The 22,450-nt window shown below is 41.4% G+C and overlaps 2 protein-coding genes across 3 annotated transcripts; both read left to right on the top strand.

Moving 5' to 3' along the window:
• Window positions 1-56: 56 nt before the first annotated feature.
• Window positions 57-10,742, top strand: LOC114559464 (ATP-dependent 6-phosphofructokinase, muscle type). Its single transcript, XM_028584131.1, has 22 exons — window positions 57-292; window positions 1,241-1,314; window positions 1,937-2,014; window positions 2,907-3,096; window positions 3,818-3,983; window positions 4,583-4,627; window positions 4,797-4,905; window positions 5,028-5,123; window positions 5,218-5,310; window positions 5,389-5,514; window positions 5,634-5,698; window positions 6,086-6,149; window positions 6,293-6,439; window positions 6,935-7,005; window positions 7,104-7,191; window positions 7,315-7,467; window positions 7,550-7,714; window positions 8,224-8,285; window positions 8,719-8,830; window positions 8,937-9,036; window positions 9,511-9,616; window positions 9,713-10,742. The coding sequence occupies exons 1-22, from the start codon at window positions 202-204 to the stop codon at window positions 9,852-9,854; spliced, it is 2,343 nt and encodes a 780-aa protein (XP_028439932.1). The 5' UTR covers window positions 57-201; the 3' UTR covers window positions 9,855-10,742.
• Window positions 10,743-11,439: 697 nt separating this feature from the next.
• Window positions 11,440-22,266, top strand: larp4aa (La ribonucleoprotein 4Aa). Of its 2 annotated transcripts, XM_028584129.1 has the most exons (17): window positions 11,440-12,021; window positions 14,987-15,104; window positions 15,479-15,637; window positions 16,615-16,702; window positions 16,819-16,955; window positions 17,045-17,148; window positions 17,257-17,367; window positions 17,457-17,510; window positions 17,641-17,850; window positions 18,284-18,387; window positions 18,604-18,645; window positions 20,126-20,359; window positions 20,461-20,515; window positions 20,618-20,776; window positions 20,886-21,025; window positions 21,125-21,350; window positions 21,771-22,266. In XM_028584129.1, the coding sequence occupies exons 1-17, from the start codon at window positions 11,905-11,907 to the stop codon at window positions 22,161-22,163; spliced, it is 2,451 nt and encodes an 816-aa protein (XP_028439930.1). In that variant the 5' UTR covers window positions 11,440-11,904; the 3' UTR covers window positions 22,164-22,266. The 2 variants fall into 2 exon arrangements, with proteins under 2 accessions (XP_028439930.1, XP_028439931.1); XM_028584130.1 differs by lacking the exon at window positions 18,604-18,645.
• The last annotated feature ends 184 nt before the right edge of the window (window positions 22,267-22,450 follow it).

Below are 22,450 nucleotides of genomic sequence, written 5' to 3'. Positions count from 1 at the left end.
ACTGATGTATATTTAGTAGAGTTGTGAGTGAGTGGTGGAGGTGGAGTCAGAGGAGTGTCAGTGGGAGGGGTCTCTGGGAACAGTAGTCAATAAAGCCTGTGTCTTCAATGCTCCCCTGAAGAGCAGAGAGGTAGCTCTGTTCTTTCTACTTTTCTTTTCACTTCATTGTGCCCACCTGTCTTCCCCGGCTGCTCTGGAAACATGTCCAAGGATTTCCATCCAACCATGGATCCCACAAAGATGGGGCTTGGACGCTCCATCGCCGTGCTGACGTCAGGAGGAGACGCCCAAGGTAAGCAGAGAATCAATTATTTTATCGCAGCTTTATTTTGAACGGTAAAAAAACGAAAATTAGTCAGAGGGGTAAAAATCTGTCGGACAGCCATCTTCCCTGCTGATGTGTCTGAGCACAACACTGAATCCCAACCAGTTTAAGTAAGTTCATGGGCTAAAGAACAAAAAGGGCATTTTGTATACAAGATGTCAGAGGTTGATAGATGTTTGACTATGATGATAAACAAGATTACATCTCAGATTCACTTCACCACCAGTGATTGATGTGTATCCAGCAACGCTTTTAATGTCCTTACAACTGACAGACAAAGCACAAAGTAAATTATGTAGCAGATTAAACTTTACAAATCAAGTTTGAGCTGAGAGTTCATTAAGATATCACCCATACAGGCTGTGTTTTCCTCTGTTAAACTTAAAAACTGGCATTAGGGTCCTATAGAAAATTACTCCATCAACTCTACTTGAAGTTTAACTGGACGATGTCTCATATTCATCTTGTGTTCCCGGGTGAATATCTCTCTCCAAACCTGACTCTAACCCTAGTGTTATCTGCCCAAGCGTTCCCTTATTTCACGTGTTTGGGGCTAATTTTAGTGGAGGTGACCTTTTTCTGGTATGGAGGAAAGTAACGCCCCTTCATCCACAGCTGTTGTCTGGTGAAACAAGAGCTGCAACATGTCAGCCTGCCACAACACAAGCTCACACTGTGGCCTTTAGTGTACTGGACATCCAAGGGTGCGATGGTACACAAGACCTAGAGTTCCATAAACTCAGCTACTGTCCTTCCCTTATGGCTATTTTTGTCTCATCTGTTGCCAATGTGCAGGTCACTTAAAGGTTAAAACTTAAACTGATATCTGACAGGAAGTGTTATACAGAGTCTGACGTTTTCTTATATTGTGAGTAAATTAGACCCCGGTCATCCCATTTCATTTGTGTGTCTCAGGCATGAACGCTGCTGTGAGAGCCACAGTCAGAGTTGGTCTCTACGCCGGAGCCAAAGTCTACTTTGTTCATGAGGTAGGGGCTGCATACATGGATGGATTACTTAACAGACCTACAGAGCCTTCGCCTACAAAATGTCACTCAAGAGATGGGTACCAACCAGGAAGAGTCTCAAAATGACCACAAAGAAACATAAAATGAAAGTAAAGATGACAAAAACAACAACAAAAAAACCGATGCAAAGAGAGATGAAGAGAGTCAAAATGACTATGAAAAGGGGCAAAGAACCAAAAAGAGACACAAAGCAACTACGAAGAGACACAAAATGTTACTCCTAATCCGCCCATGGCTGCCTACAAACTATGCAGTACACTGACATGTCATGATATTGCATATAAATACAACAAATTCTTAAGCCTGTGATTTCTGCATTATCTAAGCTATGGAAAAAAAGGGTGCATTTTGTTGCAGTGCTGGGTTTAATCTATCTATCATTTTCTATTGTAAGTCTTTCTATTTTATATCATGTCTCTTGACATTTGCACTGTGTTTTAACATTATGCACCAAACACCAAGACAAATTCCTTGTATGTGCAAACCTACCTGGTTATACAACCCGATTCTGATCTTGATTAAACTGGTACAGCAGCCATGACTGTCTTTGTTCAACCACCGTGCGTGTTAACATGTGCTGCAGGGCTACCAGGGTCTGGTGGATGGAGGAGACAACATTCGCCCCGCCACATGGGAGAGTGTATCCATGATGCTTCAGCTGGTGAGTGCTGTGCAGCCGAGTAAACGCACCAAGATGAGTGTTTGTGGTGTTTTAAAGGGTCAATTCAGCCCCGGTGAGGACCATTCCTCTGTAAATGGGCGCACGCTCCACCAGGTGAGCTAACCAGGCACCTGACCAGGACACCTTTTTAGCTGAACTGAGTAGGCCTACAGACCCACAGAACTGATAGTGTAATTTTTCAATGCACAAAACTTAATTTACCTCCATTGTATCCGGGTGGCAGCAGCAGGCAAATGTATAAAAAACAGATAAAAGTGAACCTTTCAGCCTGGCTGCTTGACATGACTAGAGGTAAGAGATAAGGTGTAATTTTGGTGAACTGACCCTTGGAACTTTAACACACCTACTCCATTTGGAATCAAGAGCTTCCTCCTCACGAGTGCTGATGATACATGTGATTTTTGAGTGATGATAATAATAACTGCTGGCTGCCCTGTAACTGAAGGATGATGGAGATGCAATAATACTGTGAAGTTTGTGATTCACATTTCTTTAAATCTCATCTGTTGTCTTAATAAAGAGACCTGGCAAGCAGAGAGGGAATGACATGCTAAGATTTATTAAGTAGGGGAAAGTGAGCAATGGAGTAGGAACGCGCCATGGTACATTTCAAGGATATCACTTCAAAGCGTGATGCAGTCACACTTGATGTGACTTCAAGGCATCTTAATGAGTCTGATTCCACAATGTTATAAATCTGCCCTGATGCACATCCCTCCACACAGAGATTAATATTTATGGGATATTGGATAACTGTTGTGGAAAATGTTGTGGGGTTAAATGTCAGCAACACTGTATCATTACATTCTTTTTCCTTCAAAGCCAGAAAATGTTTGCGTAGTATGAGTTTCTTCTCCTCTTCACGTGTCAGGGAGGTACTGTCATCGGCAGCGCTCGCAGCGAGGACTTCCGCACCAGAGAGGGTCGTATGAAGGGAGCGTGCAACCTAGTGAAGCTGGGCATCACCAACCTGTGTGTGATCGGAGGCGACGGCAGTCTGACTGGAGCCAACCAGTTCAGGACTGAGTGGAGCGGTTTGCTGGATGACCTCGTCAAAGCTGGTACAGAAACAAATATATGTGCCTTCACAAAAGAAGTGCCTTTTAAAGGTTTCCCTCCACTTCAGACTCAATATCTCAACAATTATTGGATGCATTTAAGATTACATTTGTTACACACAGTCATGGTCCTCTGAGGATGAATCCTAATTCTGTAGCGCCACCTTGAGGTTTTACATTTTTGGCTTTTAGTGAAATATCTTGAAAACTAGTTTTGGATGGATTGCCATGTTTGTACTGTACAGACATTTCCCTCAGGTCAGCATTTTAATTTCTCCTATATTTTGTTAAAGACCAAGTACCTGCAAAACTAATGACATTGCTATATCAGCCTCAGCTGTAATTTGTGTTTTTGTGCTATAAGCAAATGTTTGTCGCAGACATTACACCTGCTAAATATTATGTGAGCATGTTAGCTTGGCGATGTTAGCATTGTGCAATTATAGCCTCACAGAGCCAGTAGCATGGCTGTAACTGTAAAAGTCATGTTTATGTTCTATTGCTTTACAACACTGAATCACAGTCAATGTATTTATTTTTTGTTTTGGAAGGTATTTAAACAAATCTATAAATCATGCGCGCATAGAAACTTAGAAATTTAGTAATAATATAGTTTGATCCATAAACCAGGGATACTTGTGAATAAAGGAAGAAATACTTTGTACAGGCATTGTATGTTTCTTTTCATCAACGTTACTGTCTCTGTTGTTGTTGTTTTATGCAGGTAAGATTACAGCAGCAGAAGCCAAGAAATCTTCCCACCTGAACATCGTGGGCATGGTGGGCTCCATCGACAATGACTTCTGTGGCACTGACATGACCATTGGCACTGACTCTGCCCTGCATCGCATCATGGAGGTGGTGGATGCCATCACCACAACCGCACAGAGGTCAGACATCACTGTAACAGCTTCCTCCATGCACACAGTGATGGATGAGATTCACTTAGAGCTTTAGTGCCTACCTTTTTCATATGAATAAACGTCCGTTACATTTAAACCATTTAAGACTGTCAGCTTAACACAACTTTATGTTCAGAAGATTGTGTCGTCTGGTGACTTTCCCGCGCAGAAGCTCGAGTGAAGATAATTACCTCTTCTGAAGAGACATCCTCCGTGTCCTCCTTGGCTACAAGCAACTGCGTGGGGGAGGGGAGGGGGCGGCTTGTTTTATTGTCATTACTTAGAATTCCTCATGGGGGTGACCGAAACTACGCACTAAAGCTTTAATATTCAACAAGGATTAAATTAGATCATAGCTGCGGTAGCGAACTGTATACATGTAAGTAAGTATGAAGCGTCATTATTCTGATCCAAAGTAATACAATGCTGCATCAGGCCAAGTAAATACCTGCCCCTTTGAGTATATGAAGGAGTGTGAAAGTGTATTGTTTTACTGATATTTATTTTTATTTATTTTTTGTCTTATACAAAATACTTTAGAATTCTTTTTTTCCTTATTTGTACAAATGCTCTCTGTTTATCCACAGCCACCAGAGGACGTTTATCCTGGAAGTGATGGGCAGACACTGTGGGTCAGTACCTTTTTTTTTTTTTTTTTTTTTTTTTGTGTGTCTTGAACAAACGACATCATCTACTGAAGCCTGTCTACTGATATTTAGTACAATAAAAATCAAATGTTTGTCACTTTGTTTGCTTTTCTCCATGTTGTGTGTCCGTGCGTGTCCCCGTGTCCGGCTGCAGGTACCTGGCCCTGGTGACGGCTCTGGCCTGCGGTGCAGACTGGGTGTTCATTCCAGAGATGCCACCAGATGACGGCTGGGAGAACCACCTGTGTAGGAGGCTGACTGACGTATGTGTGCCTTTATTGCAGATGGAGATGCCTGCTAACCTACTCTAAACACTACAACATAAGTCATTCAGAATGCACAAGTATATTTTTATTTCCTCCTGATTGTTTTGGGTTTTTTTTAGCAAAGGGGCAGAGGTTGTCGTCTGAATGTGATCATTGTGGCTGAGGGTGCGACGTCCAGAGATGGCAAACCGATTACTTCTGACCAGATCAAGAAGGCAAGCCCATATTTCTAATGTCAGTGTGGTAAAGTATTATTCCAAGTTGCACAGACGACATGCCATACGGACAGTTGAATTTAATTGTCTACAGCTGGTGACTGACAGGCTCGGCTTTGATACTCGCACCACCATTCTTGGACACGTGCAGAGAGGAGGAACACCGTCCGCCTTTGACAGAATCCTGGTAAGTGTCTCATAAAATACAGAATATAAAGGTACAGTGTACACCTGATGATCTGTGTGTGGGTGTGGTGTTTTCCAGGGCAGCAGGATGGGTGTGGAGGCAGTGATGGCGCTGATGGAGGCTACTCCAGACACTCCTGCCTGTGTGGTCAGCCTGTCTGGGAACCTGGCAGTCAGGCTGCCACTGATGGAGTGTGTGCAAGTGGTACATAAAAATCTGTAGTTACTGTACTTTCTTAGGGTGTTTTTCATCCTGTTTTGGAGGATGTGCACTGACATTTAGGGATTTCTTCATCTTTCTCTCTCTCACATTCACTGCTACAGACCAAAGATGTGACTGCCGCCATGGCTGAGGGCAGATTTGATGATGCCATCAAGCTCAGAGGAAAGTCAGTATATTTTCCTATTAATTGTAGAGGAGTGTTATCCTAATGAACAATTCAATTGATCCATCATTTTAAAATGTAATTAATTGATATTTGGAAGACAGAAAAAGGAAACCTTTTTGTTGGTCTATTTATGAATTGTCTATAATTAGATACTGTTAAGTCTATAATAATTTTGTTGGCACACTCCAGGCTTCATAATAGCACAGAAGTAATGCATTATACAAAGAAAATATACAGGATAAAGTACAAACAGAAAAAAGTACATAAAAAAACCCTAAACAGAAAAAAAGTTAACGGATAAAAGCCACCATTCATATATTTAAAAAAGAAAAGCGTGCATTTCACTGATCTACTGTTCCAACACTCAACCATATTTATGACGTGCAGGAGTTTTCAGAACAACTGGAACACATACAAGCTGCTGGCTCACATCAACCCCCCAGATGTTAAGGTAAGGATCGTCCACCGTTATTAAGGTTATTCTTTATGAAAAATAAAATTCATGATTTGAATTTTATTTGATAATTTACACCATCTTTTTCTCCATTAACTAACTCTTCAGTCATCTCCTTCTCACTCTTTCTTACTGACCAGAGCAACATCAATGTGGCCATCATGAACATTGGCGCTCCTTGCGCTGGTATGAACGCTGCAGTCCGTTCAGCAGTGAGAATGGGCATCATTCAGGGCCACACCATGTTTGCTGTCCATGACGGCTTTGACGGTCTGGCTCATGGACAGGTAAGTGTACATTTTCGTCTTTGCTCCCAACCTCCTTTTTATTATGGTTTGGTGAAATTTGGAGTTAAGTAAAATGCATGCTAATGTACCCATAGTGTCAAAAAATACTTTATCAAATAAAAACTAAGTAGATTAAACATACAAGGTTGTCCTACCTTGATGGAAAGCCTTTACTGAGCACCAAACAACCTCTGTACTCAACACAGTGTGTTCTCTCAAATCCTACAAGACAATTTATAAATTGTGTGTGTATATAAATGCAGCGTATATATATATATATATATATATATATATATATATATATATATATATATATATATATATATATATATATATATATATATATATATATATATATATATATATATATATATATATATATATATATACGGTAAATCAATCAAACTTTGTTATTTGTCTCTTTTTCCAAATAGTCGTCCATGTTTTAATATTTGTTATATAAAATATTCAGTTAGTAATTCTTTCTCACTGCAGATTGAACCTATCACATGGACTTCAGTGAGTGGCTGGACTGGAAAAGGAGGCTCAATGTTGGGCACCAAAAGGTAAAACATAAGTTTTTACTTTTTTATTTTTAATGGTACAGCTTTTGTCATAACACTACAACACTTTTCACTGTGTGATCTGTCTCTGTTTTCCAAAGAACTCTGCCAGGTAAAATGTTGGAGGAAATCAGCCAGAATATTGCCAAATTCAACATCCATGCTTTGGTGATCATTGGTGGATTTGAGGTAAAAATATGTGATAGCAATTCTTCTCCTTCAAAACCAGAAGTCGTGTCAGTGTTTGCTGATGTTCCCCCTTACCATAGAAGCTCTGAAACAAATTAATCTTCCTCTTTTTGCCCGCTGCAGGCCTATGTGGGAGGCCTAGAGCTGGTTCAGGCCAGAGAGAAATATGAAGAGATGTGCATTCCCATGGTGGTTATCCCTGCCACCGTCTCCAACAATGTCCCCGGCTCTGACTTCAGCATCGGCGCTGACACCGCCCTCAACACCATCACTTCTGTCAGTGCCTCGACAGACACGCATGTACAAAAATGAATTAACTAAATACTAAATTCATTTCTGCTATGTTTCTTTCCTGCAGACCTGTGACCGAATCAAGCAGTCTGCAGCAGGGACCAAGCGCCGTGTGTTCATTATTGAGACTATGGGTGGGTACTGCGGCTACTTGGCTACCATGGCTGGTCTGGCTGCTGGGGCTGATGCGGCATACATCTTTGAGGAAAAATTTGGCATTAAAGACCTGGAGGTGAGTTGATGACCTGTTTATCCAGTTTTCAGTTCATTGCACCTTAAAGTGATGGTTCGGAGTAATTTCACCCTAGGGTCCTTTGCACCATGACCTCGAGCCAAACACAGCTGAATAGCTTAGTGCAGTGGCTAATGGACCCACATTTGTATCTCGTAAGTTACCCCACTAATAATGCCCGAAATGATACCAAACTTCTACACTAGTACAAATAGGTTATGCACTCATAAAACGATGGATTGGAAAGTTTTGTAAGTACATCTCAAAAGAGATGCAACAAAAATATTTATTAATTTAACTTTTTTTTTTAGTAAGTGCTGTAGTATAACTAGCAGGAAACAAGTAATAATTGAGGTAAGTTTGGAAACACTACCTTATTTAATCATTAAATAAATAAATATTTTTGTTGTATCTCTTTTCGGTCATGGTGCAAAGGACCTTAGGATGAAATTACTCCGAAACATCACTTTAAACGAGGATGTGTTCTGATTGTGATATGTGGACTGTAGATGAACGTAGAGCATCTTGTGGAGAAGATGAAAACAACAGTGAAGAGAGGTTTGATTCTCAGGTAGGTTTGAACCAGGTGCACATCAGAAAGGAAATGAGGTATGATATTCAATTTTAACACAAGACACAACTCCTTGTGAATGATCTCCCTCCAATAGGAGTTTTGCACATCATACTTTGGCATTAATGGTATTTACAAGTGTAAATTATAAAATGAATGATGGCTGACTTTCATTTAGCTGCTTCAAGTTTCATGGTCCTGGTATTATACATACTGGCTCACTGTCACACTGTCATGACTCACTGGGACACTTGAATAGAATGGAGCCATTCTTAATGCTATTAGTAACACCTGTGCTTTTCCTGCTATGACATGTCAAAATGATGAAATGGCCCAATACTCACACTCTGGAAGCATGTAAATCAGCTCTTAGTCCCTATCACTCTAGATAACAGTACTGTACACTAATCTGTCCCTTTTCATTGTACAATAGGAATGAGAATTCTAATGCCAACTACACCACTGACTTCATCTTCAGCCTGTATTCAGAGGAGGGTAAAGGCATCTTCGACTGCCGTAAGAATGTCCTCGGACACATGCAGCAGGTCTGTTCATGCAGTGAAGCGTCCGATCCATGCGCAACAGATTTTGTCCTTGTTTTTTCTATATTACAATGTGGTTGATGATACACATGTCCTTTACTGACTACAGGGTGGCACTCCAACGCCCTTTGACAGAAACTTTGGCACTAAGATGGGTGTCAAGTCTGTTCGGTGGCTGTCTGAGAAACTCAAGGAGTGTTATAGGCACGGTACGTGGGCCTAAAATCTAATGCTTCTGTTGCACATTTTGAGAACATAGAATACCAGCAGGCAGTGGTGAAATGTACAAGTACATTTACTGAAAGTATAGATTTGAGGTACCTACTTGAGCTTTTTCATTTTATTATTGCTAGTTGTATTTAAACTTTACTACATTTCAGAGAAATATATTGTTTTTACTCCACTACATTTATCTGCTTTACTTGCTGGTTACTTTGCAGATAAAGATTTTATACACAAAACATATGATCAACCAATACCATATTAATATACATCAGAATATAAAAACATGATGCAAAACTGCAAAAAACTGCAATATGGTATTGCTATTTTTACTTAAAGGATCTGAATACTTCCTCCACGACTACCGACATGAATTAATAATACTCTGTTTATTAGTGGTTGATAGTAATGATCATTGCATGGCATGTTAACTGAACTGTTTCGCTTCCTGTGTCCTTTAGGTCGTATCTTCGCCAACACACCAGACTCTGCCTGTGTGCTGGGCATGAGGAAGAGGGCGCTCACTTTCCAGCCTCTTTCTGATCTGAAGGGAGACACAGATTTTGAGTAAGATGCATGTTTTACATATAAATTACGGTGCTACTAGTAACATGTTTAATGGTGAATATATGGTGAATAATATCCCCCCTCTGTCGACTGCAGGCACCGCATCCCTAAGACACAGTGGTGGCTGAAGATCAGGCCCATTATGAAGATCCTGGCCAAATACGACATCAAACTAGACACATCCGAACACGCCGACATGGAGCATGTGATCAAGAAAAGTATTCCTCTCGGGAAATAGACTTAGTCTCTTTCTGTTCCATTACAAAGTATTTTTCTTTTCCCACTACCTGTCCACATGCCTTAGTAAAAGAGTTGCTGTCTTATGCTTTCTCATCATTGAAGTCCAAGTAATGGGCTCAATCTGCAGTGATGTTCTGTAGCTCTCCCAACTCTCAAAACCTTAAGTGAATCACATATCAAGAAACTGATTAAAGATATATTTACAACAAAAACTTGTTTGTATGTTAAATGGAGCAGAATGTGAATTGTCCTAAAAATTGACTATTAAAATAAGAATTGTATTAATTTGCATACAATATCCTAGTACATGTGCAGTAAAAATGCTGATGAGGCTTTGAACATTCAGCGATGTTTCGGACATACAAACAAATGTGTGTGCAAAACAGCAAGACAAGATACAGTAAGAATAAGTGTTATGCTGAAAAAGCTGAAAACATTCAGGGAATATTGATCCATCAATCAATCTTTTTTCCATTTACTCCTGTTCAAGATCCTCTCTTAAGATTAAAGTTTAAAAATGCATGTCTGGTATGGTTTTTCTACAAACAAAGTTAAAATACATCATTTAAAAAAAAAAGCTCTCTAAATTGCCTGCATGTTAAGAGATGTTTTAGTTTTAGTAGAAGTTTCAGATTAATTTCTCTTAGTTGATGGTGTGTTTAGTTAAGAGCCTGTAAAATCTGTCACCAAATTACATAAATCTGGAAGTGTTAAGTCAAGGCAACAGATTCACAGCAAGTCCAGGTGCCATACATAAACAGTATGCTCCCTGTGGTTACACCTAAATATACCCCCAGTCACTGAATCATAATGTTCACCATTTAAGCAGTGGAGCCATTTATAACTATTACGCCAATAATACAATACAATGTGTTTGTCAATGTAATACTTTGTGACCTATCTTTGAACTACTTTTTTAGTTTAATTAAAGTGTTTTCAGTGGCTTATCACCAGATCCTAATTACATCTTAAGTGGGGCAAAAAAGTGATTACATCAGGCACTCCTTTTTCTTTTGATGCTTCACAAGAGACCATAATGATTCAATGACCTGTTGGTAATTGCTGAACACCCTTTATGAGCATGACCATGATAGCAATGTATTAACTTAAACTGATGATACTTGCTGCCCTATAAAAGGACGCATTACGCAACAGAATACAACAGGAGTAGCTTATCAAAATTATCAAAATTGACTTCTAGGATATTCAGGCCTACAAGGGAAAAGTCCATGTTTGAAGTTGTATATTTTAAGCATTTTGTTTCTTAAACGTATACTATATAAAAGGTTTGAAATCAGGAAATTAAACAAAGATTTGCTTTTGTGATCTTCTCTCAGGCTCACTTGAATTTCTCTTTATTTTTCAACTTTAGAATAAAAGTAAAAGAAATTCACCTTTTGTCATTTTAAATATAACAAACCCATACAGCTATATATGTGTACTCTTGACTACGGTACTCCTCGGCACATACATATTGATATAGGGACTTCATTACAGCTAAATCTAAGAGGTTACCTCTTTGGCGTACTGGTACTGTAGAAAACTACAGTGTTAATCCGGAAAAGGAAATGGTTTCTGCAGAGGTCACCGAGAACTCGCGGTGGCAGCCGGGACGTCGGGCGGACTGTGTGCCTGCGCTGAGGAAGGGTGCGTGTCCCCAGTGTTCGCTCCGGTCGCCCGGTTAGGAATACGCCTAACGAACCCGGTGTAATATTTGATGAAACGCCAGCAGGGACTGTGGTCTAAGAAGAGTCATGGTTTGGCATCGCTTATACCATTAGTCTCTTAGCGTGCAAGTTTGATTCATTGAGCTAGTGGCGTTAGCCCGCTTCGTTGATTAATAGCACGCTAGGTCGCTAGCTTTAGTCCTGTAGCATACCTGCTAGCCGGCTAGCTAGTAAGCTAGTTTCAGTGTACTGCTGGTCAATCCAGTGGAACAGGAGAGAACCAGACTGACTGCTGAACCCATCCGCTATTTCTGAAAGAGGAGGTGGGGCAGGCGGGGGCCGGGAGAACGCGACGGAGTGGAAGTGAGTCAGGAGCGGCTGATGAGTTCAGATCAGAGCGGAGAGCCGCCGCTGCTGCAGGAGGAGGCTGATCCCGGACCGAAGACCGGTGGGAAGGACGAGGCTCCGCTGGGGAGCGAGGGAGGGTCAGGCGGCATGGTGAGTGAGGCCTTCTTTAGCTAGCGAGCTAGCTAGCTGTCTAAGCGACTGCTGCTCATTGGAGACTTGTTAGAAGCTCAGCACACTACGCCCCCCTCTGCGTTATGAACAATATTCACTTAGCAACAGCTAAAATTAACGCAAGCAAAGCATGTTTTAAGCTAACGTTACTAAATTTCAGCTTGGTTTTGACTTTGTGACTTTTTACGTAATCGCAACGTTAGTGTTTAATCGCAAGGTGATATTGATTATCAAGCGGAGACAGTCTCAGACACAGCACATACGGCAGCACGACAAACGTTAACTAGCGATACTAACTTGCAGCCAGTAACGTTAAGTAATTTTACACACCGTTAACGTTAGCCTTATCTCCACTACCGATAGCTAAGGCTAGCTTAGCCACCGTAACAAGCAAGCTCATTAAGTAGTTTGCTGAGTAATCATTAGCCTCTAAGTTAAGTTAAAACATAGCTATAGAATGACGGCAGTGGTATTGGGAGCGGAGAAGTAGCTACTGATTGAGTTGTTTTCGATGTGGAGGTGATTGATGCCTAGATTGTTAGCCGAAAGGTAGCTAAACGTTCAAATCACTAACGTTATCTGTTAGCTAATCGTGCTGCTAACTAACGTTAACAGAGCTAGCGCAGTGGCATGCGTTGCAAATACCTGGCCTGCGCAGCGCAGTCAGCTGACATCACTTGGCTTGCCACGGCCTGTAACACAGAAGCATGCATTGTAACCATGTGTCAAGTTGCACATAAAATTATGTTGCTCTTTTGAATGACACTGAGGCCTCCATCGATTCTCGTCTAATTGGTGGAGAGAAGTGTCTTGAGGCACAGTGGAATTGGCAGCTGTACTTGTCAGGCCGAGTGCTTTTGCTATAAGTCGATGGATCTATTAGCAGGTTGCAAGTGACAATGTCAAAAGAAGAAGCTGGTAAATTTGACAGTCACTGGTGTTTCAAAGCTAGTGTACAGATGGCATACACTCTCAAAGCACAATCCACAGTTGGTTCACATCAGTATCTGTATGCCTTCATATGTACAGTATGTGATCTATTCTTGGCCACAGATCTTTGCTGGGTCAGGATTTCTCCTGCCAGTCCACAGCCCTTTCTGTTATGGAGAGCCAGATCTAAGCATTTAATAATGTGCATCACAAAATAAATGTGTTTAAAGTTACGCAAAGTACTGTTTTTAAGTTTGTTTTATCACCATTATTACTACACAGACTTTGGTTACTCAAAGCTTCTTTAATAATTCTCCTCCTTGAGGTTAACAGAGCAATAGCCTCTTTAGTCAAAAAAAATTTGAACTTGTATGTTAAAATTTGCACTTGTAAAATTAAAATTTGCACTTGTAATTGCACTTGTAAAACTAAAATTTGCACTTGTAAAAAATATTCACACATGTGATCTGAATTTGAAGTCACAAAAAGACAAACACGAGAGCTTGTAAAAAAAAAAAAAAAAAAAAAAAAAAAAAATCTGAACTTGTAAATTGAAATTTGCACTTGTAGAAAAAATATTCACAAATGTGTGGATTGATATTTGCATGAACACAATGACAGCTGCAAACTTGTAATGCAACATTTACTACGATTACAACCTCTCGAATCTGTCACTGTATCGCTCTCTCGAATGACGTGGCTCCCCCCCACTGGTGACGGTCCGTCTGCGGCTGCAGGACCTGAAGCTCACCGCCAGTGTTTCAGTTTGACTGTTAAAAAGTGTTAAGATAATTAAAAGGTATTTATTTAGAAGCAGGCTGGTTGGTTAGTTAGCTAACGCTAGCTTGCTATTCCACCAGGCTTCCATGCTACATAGATAAATAAGCTGGACAGAGTTGTCCCTCATCTGGCAATAGAAACCCTACTTTGTGTTACAAAAGTCGAGGCGCAGATTCGCCACTTTGTGATGCGAGAGAGCACATACAGTGACATATTCGAGAGGTTGTAATCACTGAATTGTGGTTGTGATGGAAAATGAACCTGAGTAAAAAAAAAAAAGTACACGAGTAAATGTTGCATTACAAGTATGCAGCTGTCATTGTGTTCATGCAAATATCAATCTACACATTTGTGAATATTTTTTCTACAAGTGCAAATTTCAATTTACAAGTTAAGATTTTTTTTTTTACAAGCTCGTGTTTTTTGTCTTTTTGTGACTTCAAATTCAGATCACGTGTGTGAATATTTTTTACAAGTGCAAATTTTAACATGCAAGTTTAACATACAAGTTCAAATTTTTTGTTATGCAAGTTCTCACATTGTATTCTACAAGCTCTCACGTTTTGCACCATATTTACCTTCATAGTTTTTTAGTGTTTTGTTTGCCTGTTGAAAGGTGGCATTAGGCAACTAGTGTTTTGTTTGTTACATTGAATTCTATTGCCATATTACATCAAGTTATCATGTTCCCCTCAGATTTCCACCTTGATGGTCATAGATTTTCTAAGGCCATTGGATCTTACACTAAATGGCTATTAGGTTTATGTAATGTATTGGAGATGCCTGGTGCTTGCTTGGTGCTTAATATTGGATATAAAAAGTAAGCCAATGTGTTTTTTGTGTTGATTTAAAATAAAAACATACTGGTTACTGCAGTGTGTTAATGTTCAGTTGTCAACAAATTTGTTTAAACGGCTCAGACTTTGACAAGTACGATGCCAAGCTGAGATGGCAAATCTGAGGTGAATCGGTGAGGATAAAAATACATTATACTCATCGCAGTGTAGGTCTCAGTTGCAGATGAAGCACATCCGTCGCATTCGAATTGTTTAAATATAGGTGAAACTGTCAAAGTGCAACAGTCTGTTTTAGGTCATTGACAACATTACATGCAAACTGTCTACATTGTGTTTTTGTGGCTGTGTAAAATGTTAGATTACGCTAAAATATCAACACCACTCTGCTTTTTATGTTGATATTGACCATGCCTGATCCTGCTGTTTCTGCTTTGAAGGTCACCTCTAAGGGCGCCGGTCTGAACCCAAATGCCAAGGTGTGGCAGGAGATGCCTGTGGCCCCCAGCGAGGCTGTTGCCAACAGCCCTCATTGGCCCCCCTCAGACATCAGTGAGGGTGAGCTATACTCTCTTCAGCCCAATCAAATATCCACCAGAAAACTCTTTGATTATATCACAATTTAAAGTGTGGGGGGGGGATGCATTTCTTTTGGACAGTGACATCCTGTCTATTGATTTAGTTATTTACCTTTTCTCAGTCAGCACCAGCTGTAACACATTCATGTTTAAGATAAATTTTGCCTTAAGTTCTTATTATTTAGTTTTTTTTTTTTTTTACCTTTTTCGTTGACAATGCCAGAGTACACACAGTACTAAGACCAACATCGGGAGTTGTATAGGACAAGATGATGCACCCCTGGGAAAAAAAAAAAAAAAAAGAATCTGTTGGTTAAGTTTATGGCTAAATTAATGTATTTACCTTGATCACAGGTTATTCTGAGCCTTCGTCTGTCGGGTGCAAGCAGTACACTGTTGGATTCCCAGCCGTGGATGACAGCAGCTCCACAGCAACAGCTGAGATAGCAGTAAATGGAATGGACCCTCCAGAGTTGGGCTTTCCCCCTGCTGAGTCCACCACAGGGACCTCAGGTCAGTCCCATCACAGGCCGTCGTCTCCACACACCAAATCGTGACCGCAACCTAATGAATATTCTCTTTCATGACATTTATTCCATTTTAGTTTGGATGGGATATGAAACTGTATCCATGGCTTTAATACAGTACTGTTCTGCAAGCATTGCCCCACAAATATGCTTTCCACAGCAGCACGCTGCCCTTTAAGAGTCTGTAGGTTTTCATACCAACTGATCACCTCAGCAGGTGATTTCACTGAGTGCTACCCCGTGGGTAGTCTTTGGTGGAAATGAATGAAAACCTGCAGAATGAGCTGAAACTTGGAACACACAGATACTGTTTTGACCACACACAGCCTATACAGTTATTTGTATTTCATTTACCATGTTCACATGTAAACCCTGTGACCTGGGGATAATGAACACGCGTTCAACCCTTTTGACCTGTTCAGACTGGTTGTCACTGCTCATATAACAACCCTTTGCTTAAAGGGCTTTAGCAATTTGAGTTAATAGTATGGGTCTCTCCCAAACACTGGATCATACACTACCCACAATGCAACACAACAGCATTTTTATTGGACCTTCCCTGGCTGTTAAAGTTTCTGAGCCCAAGCTGTTTTAGGGTTATTTTCTCAGTTTGGAGTCTCACAACTACAGACACAAAATACACCATATACCGGTTTTCACAGGCTCAGCAGTACTCATTGTTGAATAGTACTCACGTGGCTTGGATATTACTACTTATTAAAAGGTAATAAAGCAGCCTACACTCTTTGAGATTGAGTGAAACATAATTTATGTTTTGATGTCACTGCCATTGTTATAATGCATCAGTTTGAAGTGTCAAATCCTGTTTTGGGGACATGCCTGTCAATAATAAACCACAATTGAGTCAACACCGATGCCAGTGTCAACAAAAACGCATCATAAAAGCAGACATTCAGAACAGTTGTATTGGATTACCGCTGACGTTTGATTTTTGATTCTCAGTGGATTCCAAAACTGAAGAACCATCTCCGATCTCCTCTGAGAATCTACGAGAGTCTCTGAAGAAGGAGCTGGAGTTTTATTTCTCCAGGTTAGAGACAAACACTCAAGTTACCTTTTTTTTTATACTGTAGAATTTGAAAACTGGATTTATTTCCCAAATCAAGAGAAGGCTAATCTACATGGATTTGTTGTTTTGTAATTCAGAGAAAACCTCTCAAAGGATTTGTACCTGATGTCCCAGATGGACAGTGACCAGTTTGTCCCTATATGGACTATAGCCAGCATGGAGGGCATCAAGATCCTCACCACTGACATGGACCTCATCCTGGATGTGTTGAGATGTAAGTGGATTATTTAAGATGGTGTCTGCTTAAACCATGTGCGTATGTCTGTGGTTTGTCTAGATTTAAACACATTGAATTCCCCTCAGCTTCTCCTATGGTACAAGTGGATGAGAAGGGGGAGAAAGTGCGTCCTAACCACAAGCGATGCATTATCATCCTAAGGGAGGTCCCCGAAACAACACCTGTTGAGGTAAAGTTAACTTGTGAATACACTGCCTGTCTTTGGAAGCATCACACTGTATTGAGGATGTAGATGTTTACCTGAAGTGTGAGACCGTTCTTTGTATGTAATTCACAGGAAGTGGAGTCACTGTTCAAAAATGACAACTGTCCAAAGGTGATAAGTGTTGAGTTCGCACACAACAACAACTGGTACATCACATTCCAATCAGACACGGACGCTCAACAGGTACAAAGTCAAATAGCACTTTTCTCTACACGGTCCGAAATATTCAGTTGACATGCTGCACCATGAATTGCCTCATGATTCTCCCACAGGCATACAAGTATTTAAGAGAGGAGGTAAAAACATTTCAGGGAAAACCCATTATGGTGAGTTAAATTAAAACACTGTCAAATTTAAATAAATTAAAACACTTTTGTCATTTCGGAGAGGCCCTTTTGTGAAGTTGTTTTTAGTTATTTCAGTCTTTGCTCTTTTCCTGGTTTTCCACGCTGACAGGCCAGGATAAAGGCCATCAACACATTCTTTGCAAAGAATGGCTACCGTAGCATGGACAGCAGCCTGTACGCTCAGCAGTCCCAGAGCCAGTCCCAGTACAGCTCTCCGCTCTACATGCAGCACGTCTACCCCCAGCAGCAGTACCCAGTCTACGGCATCGTACCTCCCACCTGGACGCCTTCGCCCACACCCTATTTTGAAACTCCTCTGGTGAGACATACTCCACTCGCAATGCTCTGAGACAATCACACTAACACACACCTACTCTCAAATTTCACCCTTCATGCACCTCAGTTGAAAACATTCACTTCCTGTGTTCATTTTGTGTCATCAGCATTAAATGTGTAAAATGTTGTGCAAATAATTAACCTTGAATGCTGCAAGTTGTGCGCTGGCAGAAGTCCTTTATTACCCCAAGAACTGATTTTGTTTAGTCATGGTCATCTTGTTTTTTGTTGCATCTGAACAGAAATGCATCAAGTGAATTCAAATGAGTCCTTTCCTTTTTTACCATTTGAATTGTCAGCAGACATAAACACACAATACTTGGCATAACAATCTGTACACAGTTTTACGGTGTGTGTGTGTGTGCAATTTGTAAATGCTGTCTTTTTTTTTTTCTTCTTCTTTTTTTTTTGTGCAGGCACCGTTTCCCAACAGTAGCTTTGTGAATGGATTTGGCTCTGCTGGACACTACAAAACTGGCTCCAGTTCTCTTAATATCACTCGTCCTTTCAACAGAAACCGGTAACACTTTCTTTTTCCAGATGTCTGTTTCTTTTTGTAGTTTTTGACTTAAATCTAAGTCTGTTTTCTTTACATAAACATTCCAATTGGAATATTTTACGACTTGATTGCACAATGTTAACATTTCAGATCATCTTCAGTTAAAATTTGTCTGAAGATATTGTGACCGCAACAGGGAATTGTTCTTCATTCCCTGTCTTCTTACTGTCCCCACAGTGTTCCCCTCTATTCAAGAAAGAATGTAATAAATGCCTTCAGGTACCACTGTTATACAGTACAATAAGCTTCATTGTTACCCTCATCGCTTACCATACTGCAACAACCAAATGACTAAATCCACATTGAAGCCAATGCCTTCTGCCAGTCGTACCTTAATGGCCATGATCCTCTTCATAAGTGTGTAAATGTTTGTTGCCAGGTAATGGCCGTCCTGGATTTGTCAGGTCATTTGATAAATGTAGGCTTGCCTACTAAATGGCAGCAGCTGCTATCTGATGCTGAGCAACTGGCTTTTTCCAGTTATGGCCACCTTGGCTCCAAAATGTCCTCTTTGCATTGACAGTACATGTAACCGTTCCTCTCCATCACAACTAACCACCCATTTTATTTGTTCATTGTTTTTTCTTAGTTTTACAGCTGCTTTCTGCGTCAGTGATTGTATTACCACATGCCATGCTATAACAAAGAAATGCTGACAGTTAGGAGTTGAGTCTAGGTCAGGCTGCTGTAAGCTTTAATGTACACTTCTTTAATGTACAAATCTTTCGCAAAGAGATGACAACTTTGCAAGTTTGTTTAGAGAAAAGGCAGCTTCACAAAGCAATGTCTCACTGGACTCTTCTCAAGTCAGACCTGATGATGAGATCAAGATGCGCATAGAGGGAAACCAGAGAGTGGAGTAACTAGCTTTGGTTCTCTCTTTCTCCTCTTCATCTTTAGCTTTTATTTTCTTTTTTTTTCTCTCTATCCTTCCCTTCCAAAGTTAAGAGCTTCACTCCTGTCCCGATGAGCGTTCAGATTATGAGATCTGAGGGTCAAAGACTCACGAGAAGATCAGTCCATTCTGAATCACTCGGACACAATATCTGTCTCAAAGTGTTATTTGCGGTGCATTAAGATATTAGTAGCTTGTCTAGGTCTTACATGGGCGTTGTCAGCTCTTCTCAATGAGTTTATGATTGGTTGCAGATTTCCAAATGTCGTTATGTTGACATCAAAGTCTCGACAGCTTCAACCAATCATGAGCACAAATGTAATCCCCCCCCCCCCCTTGCATGTCTACACAATTACCCTAAGGACACAGCATGCTGTCTTATTCCTCCAGCAAACTGTGGACACCAGTGTTTCCGTTGAACTTATTTATCTTATCTTATTATCTGAAAATTATCAACCCACAAAAAAATACAGTGCCGTTTTCTATATGTGATGGCAATACATTATCCAAACACAAGCTCTACCTGTAGAACCATAGAGTGGTTTAACAGGTCATAGCCCATTACATTTGATTTGCGTAACTGTAATGGCTGCTGAACATTTTCCAAAGCACCCACACATTTATGTATTATTGAACAACATTGGTAAAGTTACCTAAAGGACAACGTCCTGATATCCTATTGTGTATTGTTTTTTTGCTTTGTTCTGAGTTTTCAACACTCAAACTGGAAAGGAAACACTGATTACCATTATGCCTTAAAACTATTTTCAACTTAATGTTGACCGTGCTCAACCTTTGCGACAGAAACCATGTGAAGCCCCAGGCGAGGACAAGTGAGGTGACCTCAGCATCTATAACTCCTGTCCCCTTGGAGAGTCTGACTGGATTGCGCAGCCCGCAGCCCCCCACTCCCGTTGCCGCCGCCACCACAAACCCAGTCCAGACAGCCTCTGACCTGGGCTCTGCGTTCTCACATCTCTCCTCCTCTCCCTCGTCTTTGGACCCCAGTGATGACGGCGGCATGGCTGGACGTGGAAGGTAAACCTATTTTAACGGACTGTAACGGCTGCTGTTCTTTAGCTGCGACTTGATCAGTGACACTTGACCGAGTTGCTGTTAACGGATTATTTGCATTTTAGACGGAGCACAACCTACAGAGGAACACGGAGGAGGCGAGAAGACGAACGGATTGCGGTAAATGGCTATTTTTGTGTCGTCTTTCAACTGGTATGTTGTATTTAAATCATGAACCATCTTGTGATCTTTCGGTTTGTTGGCTCCGTTTTCCTTTCTCAGAGGCCTGTACCGCTAGCAGAGGTCAAGGTTTCTCCACCCAAATTTGACCTGGCTGCTACCAATTTCCCACCTCTTCCTGGCTGCGTGGTCAGTACACAGGGAGAGCCAGTGCTAGAAAACCGAATGTCTGATGTTGTACGTGGTTTGTACAGGGACAAGGTAAGAAGCCATTAACACTGCAACAGTTTGTAAGTCTCTTGGATAAACTGCACTGAGAGTATTGTAATGGTAGGTATGTGTAATGTGCATGCCTACTTACTTTTTATAGACCGAACAAGCCAATAAAGAAGCCACTGTGAGTCCAGGTTCAGGCCAACCCCCAGTCACAGAGGACGCTGTGGCTGTCTCCAGTCCTGCCCTGACAACACTGAAATCTGCTACACAACCACTTGGACCCTCAGCCCCTGGGTACGACTGTCTCAGTAATGACTATTTAATTCAAGATATTTGGCGCATGAATGAATCGTTAAATGCTAACTTGAATGTCTGAAACTCTTGTTCGGACAGTGTCACTCGTCAGGAGAAGAGGGTTGAACGGGCAGAGCCTCCAGTTCCAAAAGTGGCTCCACGCACACCTGTTACTACCGTAATCCCTTCCCCCACCATACAACCCGTGCCTAGCTCCAGGCCTCAGCCCGCTGCTGCTGTTGCTGTTGTTGCCGCCGCCGCCTCCACGCCCTCAACTCCAAGCACGCCGGCCCCTGCTACAGCCACTATTCCCACCCCTGCACAGGTGAGAATATTGTTTTTTGTGACAGCCTGGGCTCGAGCATAGTTGTCTTCCCGATGATGAGATCTTTTGCGCATAGAGGGAAGTGAGGGAGTGGACTCACTGGCTATGGTTCTCTTGCTCCTCTCTACCTGTCACTCTCCTTCAGTCTCTCTCTCTCTCGCTCGCTTGCTCTCGCTCTCTCTCTCTCTCTCTCTCTCTCTCTCTCTCTCTCTCTCTCTCTCTCTCTCTCTCTCTCTGTGCGCGCGCGCTTTCCCACCAAACGTCCAGGATGTTCACTCCTACCCCGATGAGCGTTAAGATTATGAGATCTGAGGGTTTGACGAAGGAATGAAATTGTATGTATATATGGGAGTCAGTGTTACATCCCTTTTTTTCTTTTTTTTTTTTTTTTAATTGTTGTTTTTCCCTACCTTGGTTCAGGAGCCACGTAAGCTCAGCTACGCTGAGGTATGCCAACGGCCACCCAAGGACCCTCCGCCTGCAGCCCCTGCCCCAGCTTCCACAGGCACCGCTTCGGGCCAGCCGTTACGTGAGTTGCGCGTGAACAAGGCTGAAGAGCTGGGCTCCAGCAGTGGTCCTGGAGACAAGCAAGAGAGAGGCCACGACAGGGAGGGGGGATGGGAATGCAAGGAGAGCCGACCACCACGTGAACGTGACTCTCAAGGCTACTACCGCAGCAATGGGCCCAGAGGCACCGGGGGCCTCAAGTTTCGGGACCAGAGGCGCCCGCCTCCGGCCCGACGCAGCTCCCCACAGGGAGGCTACAGGCACACTGGCAAAGAGCAGAATATCCCACCAGTATCGCCAAAGTAAAAACTTGATATGAATGGAAAAAAAGATGTATGAATATATACATGGAATATATAATTATATAAAAATGAATAACCTAAAAGCAACAACATTATGGTAGCCACCTTTCTCCCCCCCCCCCCCCCCCTGGAACTTGTCCAAAGAAAAGCTTTTAAAATGACAATAAGACCGGGACATCCAGGACTAATGGGCAAAATGATACCTGAAGAACTTTGATGAGTGATATGAAAAGAAAAGAAAAATCTTGTTTTGGCCTCCAGCATTATGCTTAAACGAATTTAAGTGCAATT

The sequence above is a fragment of the Perca flavescens genome, chromosome 7 (assembly GCF_004354835.1).
Source record: "Perca flavescens isolate YP-PL-M2 chromosome 7, PFLA_1.0, whole genome shotgun sequence".
Classification (NCBI taxonomy): domain Eukaryota; kingdom Metazoa; phylum Chordata; class Actinopteri; order Perciformes; family Percidae; genus Perca; species Perca flavescens.
This window is presented reverse-complemented; position numbering and strand designations above follow the sequence as displayed.